Genomic DNA, 5907 nt, shown 5'->3' with positions numbered 1-5907 from the left:
TTTTCAAGCCTCAAATTCAAAAGTCAAAATTCAGATTGTAAAATTCGTTGTGTAAAATTTCACAACAAAGATTCGCGATGCTGATGTGAGCGAGAAGGACAGAGGCGGTTTCCTATTGGCTGTTCTCATCTGTGGGCGGGGCCTGAGGTTTTGATTAGGTGAATTCTGACCAATCAGATCGATTTTCTGCTCCATTTCCTGTTTCTCACCAAGTTTAGATCAGATCAGTTTGGATCGAGGCCTCTGCTTTGGCATCTTGGATTTTTGCTGCAAATTTTTTTCACTGTGAATTTTACTCTCTGAATTTTACTCTCTGAGGTGAATATTTAAAAGCTGATTTTTTTTTAATATTAAATTCTAAACTCTTTGAAAATGTACACTTAAAATTTCAGCAACAAAAATTTAGAATAAAAGACAACAGAAAACAGAGTTAATTTGAGCAGCAGCAGGTTTCCTCCAGGAGCTGACGTCTGCACATTGTGTCCAACACATTTTGGGTTGTTCATAAATAATTTTTGCAAATTATTATTCAACTGTGACTTTGTTGTTTTTCATCAAAATGATTAAAAAGACAAAATGAATGTTTTATGATTCACATGTGGATCATTTTTCTCAGAAACAACATCATATAAAAATATAATTCTTTGTACAAAGTAGGAAAAAAACTGAGGCACTCAAAAAGTACAAAATAATTCAAAGCACATGGACTCTCTCTGTAATCTTTTTTTTCAGTCTATCTGCTCCTCTTATAAAAAACGATTACAGAGAGAGAGTCCTGCTGGATCTACACTCTCAAGGCCGCCCAGTTTCCAGGACTTAGTGGAGAGTTAGATTAAAACCACAAACTTTAAATGAGTAATCAATTTCTATTTTACATCTCTGACCCTTTAATATATATATACACACTATATATATACTGTATATATATATATATATATATATATATATATATATATATATATATATATATATATATGTGTATATATATATATATATATATATATATATATATATATATACACTGTATATTTGAACTTTATCTGCCGTGTGCTATTAAAGGCTTTGAATTATTTTGTACTTTTTGAGTGTCTCAGTTTTTTCCTACTTTGTATTTGAGACTGGTCCCTACACTGAAGACACCAAAAGGACAATTCTGCACATTTTTGTAAATCCAAGCAACGCTCCTGCATCTCAAAGCTTTATATAGTTCTTTGTTTTTGCCTCATCAGGTCCAATCAGCCCAAAAAACAAAGAGAATCAATAAAGCCACGAGAGTTCAGATGCTAAGAGTTTAAAATTCAAAATCTGATGAACAAATGATCTTTCATAGAGCACGTTTGATGTGAGGCTGATTGTAAACACCCTCTCACCTGGAGCTCCAGCGGAGGAAGGTCCAGAGGAGAGACCAGAGGAGGGTCTGGTGGGGGGTCCAGGGGGGGGCACGGGGGCGGGTCTCTTAAAGTTAAAGTCGTGTCTCTGCTGCGGCGCTGTGAGGAGAAAACAAACGTCACAGTGAAGAACGATCTGAGCGTGAACCTCAGTGAACCACAGACCAGAGCTGAAGGTCCATAAGACTCCGACACAGAACCTCCACACAGACCAGCTCACCGATCAATACGATACAGTATTTCAAATCGATTCAATGATGAAAATGTTAAACCGCGTCTTGTGCAAAGTGAATGTAAAAAAAACCACCCATTTTAATCGTCAAAACAGTGAAAATGTTAAATGTGTCGCATAAACGAGTTTCCTTCCTCTGAACAAAACGACAAAACTGAAGCTGGAACTAAACACTCGTCTCTCTGTTCACGATTACGTCATAAAAACAGCTAGAATTGTGAAATCTGTTGGTGAGTTTCAGGTTGGAGACTCCTGGTCTACAGAATGTTGTAATGTCGTGTGAAACCACCAACACCAAACCACCCGGACGCCTCCTGACAGCACCACGTCACCCTCCCTTCCTCGTTCTTCTTCTTTACACGTCGATGGTCTGGAGACGCGATTCAAGCCGAGCAAACACGCTGAGATTTTTGGCCTTTTTTGAGCTGATTTTTCCCTCGTGCGACTGTTTTTAGGATCGAGTTTTGTCTTAATCGTGCGTCGTGCTTCGTGTCGTGAACATGAGGGAACGAGAACAGATCAATCCCTCACGACCAGATCCTCATCAACAATCAACGGTCAAGAAAATCAGACCTGTTTGACTCCGGTCGCCTCTCGTGAGAGTGATGTGCAAATAACAACTCTCCACTGAACATCACCAAGACTGAAGAACTCATCCTGGACTTTGGGAGGAACAGAACCGAACAGAACCCTGAACATCACCGGCCAAAGTGTGGAGCGACTGGAGACCTTCAGGTTCCTCGAGGTTCACGTCTGTGTGGATCTCTCCTGGTCAAATCGACACCTCAGCTCTGGTGAAAAAGGCCCAGCAGCGGAGGCACTTCCAGGGCCGCAGGGTCTTAAAAGTCTTAAAAAGGTCTTAAATTTCATGTTCCTAAATTAAGGCCTTAAAAACGTCTTAAATTTTGTTGTCCAAGTCTTATTTTTTTCCCAAAGGTCTTAAATTTTGCCTATTTTTTGTAAACTCAACCGGGCTGCAGAGCGACGTTAAACGGAGAGAAAAAAAACCCGTCAAATCAAGTAACGTGACTGAACGTCTAATTTGGAGAATGTGCAAACAAAACTTTGGTTTCTGGCGCCGTCGGCAACGAATAAAAACGATCAGTAGAGTCGAGGAAGATGTTGGATGGATCATGGCTCTTAGGTTCTAGATGTAGTAGTTGGTTGGTCATTATTAGAGTTGGTGAGATGTCGGTCTTAATTATGATTTAACTGGTCTTAAAACGATCTTTAAAAAAGTCTTAAATTTGGGGCAGTCAAACCTGGGGACACTCTGACTTCCTGAGGAGTTCAGGAAGCGTCTGCAGAAGGTCACAACACTGAACAGGACTTTAGTGTCTGTCCTCTGTCTTCATTAACACATTACACAAAACCCGCTGACTCAGCAGAACGAGGAACATCATCCACCTCCACCCCACCCCAGGACCTCCTCCATCTCCTCCACGTCCACCCCACCCCAGGACCTCCTCCATCTCCTCCACGTCCACCCCACCCCAGGACCTCCTCCATCTCCTCCACGTCCACCCCACCCCAGGACCTCCTCCATCTCCTCCACGTCCACCCCACCCCAGGTCCACCCCCCCACCCCAGGACCTCCTCCATCTCCTCCACGTCCACCCCACCCAGGACCTCCTCCATCTCCTCCACGTCCACCCCACCCCAGGACCTCCTCCATCTCCTCCACGTCCACCCACCCCACCTCCTCCACCCACCCTCCAGGACCTCCTCCATCTCCTCCCCACGTCCCAGGACCTCCTCCATCTCCTCCACGTCCACCCCCCTCCATCTCCTCCACGTCCACCCCAGACCCCAGGACCTCCTCCATCTCCTCCACGTCCACCCCACCCCAGGACCTCCTCCATCTCCTCCACGTCCACCCGACCCCAGGACCTCCTCCATCTCCTCCACGTCCACCCGACCCCAGGACCTCCTCCATCTCCTCCACGTCCACCCCACCCCAGGACCTCCTCCATCTCCTCCACGTCCACCCGACCCCAGGACCTCCTCCATCTCCTCCACGTCCACCCAACCCCAGGATCTCCTCCATCTCCTCCGCCCAAACCTCTCCTCTCCCAGAACCTCCTCCTTGACTCACCTCCAGAGCTGCTCCACGTCTGACTGGCTCCAGGTCCTGTCCGAGGCGTCTGATTGGCTCCCGGTCCGGCGCTGTTCACCTGAGTGACCCAGTGTCCCGCCCTCTGTCCTAATACAGCCTTGTGATTGACTGCAGGAACTGTTCTCTGCGTCTGATTGGCCGTCTGTTGCGTTTTGTCCATCTGCTGGTTCTGGTCGCTCCCCTGCCCAAACCTCTGGCTCTGATTGGCCGTCTGCCCCGCCCTCTGGCTCTGATTGGCCGTCTGCCCCGCCCTCTGGCTCTGATTGGCTGTGTTTTGTATCTGGCTCTCCACGTCGTCGCAGAGCTCACACAGGAGTTCGTCGTCTTCGAGATCGTCCCAAATCGGGTCCGATGAGAAAATGGCGTCGAGATCGTCTCCAAAACCGTCGTCTGGATTTGCGGGCGAACTTTCTGTCGCTCTCATGTTTTCAGCACTTTGGAACACGGAATTCGAGTTACTTTTTGCTGCACTGTTGCTGTGGAAACCGTGCGACGTTTTCCTGAAAGTGTTTGCGTCCGGAGTTGGCATTGCCGCTGCCGTCGCCCGTTTCGACGCCCACACGTCCTCCGACCTCGGATTCGTCTCTGAACAAACTCCTCCTGCTGGTTTTGAGGTGGAACTGTTGTTTTGAGAGACTTCGGCCGAACACTTGGACACATTCTGAGACGGTTTTGAGCTGTAATCGTTCGGAGGAATCGAAAAACCTGCTGGCTGTTTGGCGTCGCTCCATTTCGCGCCGATATTTCGATGAGAATTCTCCTTGAGAGTTTTTGAAGTCTTATTTTGTCGCGTTGTTGAATTCGGGTAAATGACATTTCCGGTCGAACCCACATTAAAATCTGACCGAGTTTGTTCCGATGTTTTCCTAAAATCCCCATCAGCGTCAAGTCTCGCGTTTAAGTTTGAGGAAAAGTTCGTATTCGCGGTCAGAGCGAACGTCTGCCTCGCTCCGTCCGTTTTCCCGACGTTCTTCTGCGTCGACGTGGAATTTGGCGACAGAAAACCAAACGGATTCTGCGTCATTTCCAACAGAAGCGAATCCTCCAGGAAATCGTCGTCTGCCCAGTCGTCCAGGTCACAAGTCTGAACCGGAGACGCAAGTTTGGGCGAAATGTCATCGGATCTGGAGTTTGACAAAGACTTGAATTTGAAGATTTTGTTTTGAGAATTTAGTTTTTCTGGTTTTGGAGCGGAGAGACGGAGCGGAGACTCGGACGGATCCTCGGTGGGATTTGGTTCAAGTCTCGGGGGAATCGGTTCTTTTTGCAAACTGCGGGAACTTGCTTGACTTTTCCCGAGTTCTTCTGTCGCGTCTGGAGCGTTCGCCGAGGATTTACTCTGAAAATCATCTGGTGTTTTTACTCGGCTGAAGTTCTGGGTCACGTTTGGAGCCATGACGTCCGGACTGAAAGCTCCGCTCGCGCCCTGAGTCGAGCCGTCAAACAGGAAGTCCAGGTCGTCGTCTGAGACCCAGTCCGGACCCGGGTTCTGGGACGGGTTCTGGGTGGGGCCGATGTCTGGGTCTGGGTCCAGGTCTGGGTCTTGTTCTGGGTCTGTGTGAGTCTCGTGGAGCATGTTGTAGTCAAACTGTCTGGCCAAGCTCAGCAGATCGTCCACTCCGTTTGGCCTGAAACACAAAGGGAAAGTTGAAGTTTGAAGGTTTAAAATTTAAAGTTGAAGGTAGAAGGTTGAAGGTTTGTGGTGCTGAAGGATCAGATCTCAGACTCTGACTGAAGTGTCCTGAGTTTGATGTATGTCTGTTGTGTACTGTATTTTCTGGATTATAAGTGTCTTTTGTTGGTGGTTTGTGTTTCTGTGACTTATTCTTGGTGTGATTCTATATTAAATGTTTTTTTTCTGTTTTCTATACTAAATGTTCTCGTCTTGTGTGTGAGGATCTGGTCTCGGTCAAACAGAAGTAAACATCAAGACCAAAACTTCCAGTGAATTCATCTGATATAAAAGTGTATTGAACAGATACATATTTACTCGAGTTTATCAAACTGTTGACCTTTTTTTTGTTCCATTTTTGGTTCTAAAGTTCCATATGTTTTAAACAGACCATGAATGAAACATGGAACAAAAATTATTTCCCAAATTTCAAAGATCTGCAAATCATATAAATAAATGTTTGTATTTCATCATATCTTGTGTTATTCCATCTTTGAAC

At 46.1% G+C, this 5907-nt stretch overlaps 1 protein-coding gene across 1 annotated transcript in view; it reads right to left on the bottom strand.

Moving 5' to 3' along the window:
- The window catches only part of etaa1a (ETAA1 activator of ATR kinase a), a 24893-nt gene that overhangs the window by 7738 nt on the left and 11248 nt on the right, over nt 1-5907 (bottom strand). Inside the window, exons 5-6 of the mRNA XM_055158538.1 lie at nt 3716-5364; nt 1371-1487 (exon numbers count right to left, since the gene is read on the bottom strand). Of these exons, the coding sequence (XP_055014513.1) occupies nt 1371-1487; nt 3716-5364 (1766 nt within the window). The remainder of the gene's footprint in view (nt 1-1370; nt 1488-3715; nt 5365-5907) is intronic.

This window comes from Boleophthalmus pectinirostris, unplaced genomic scaffold (assembly GCF_026225935.1).
Source record: "Boleophthalmus pectinirostris isolate CB_2022bp ecotype Guang Dong unplaced genomic scaffold, ASM2622593v1 HiC_scaffold_22, whole genome shotgun sequence".
NCBI lineage: Eukaryota > Metazoa > Chordata > Actinopteri > Gobiiformes > Gobiidae > Boleophthalmus > Boleophthalmus pectinirostris.
Note: the sequence above shows the minus strand (reverse complement) of the source record. Positions and strands in the feature narration are given on the sequence as shown.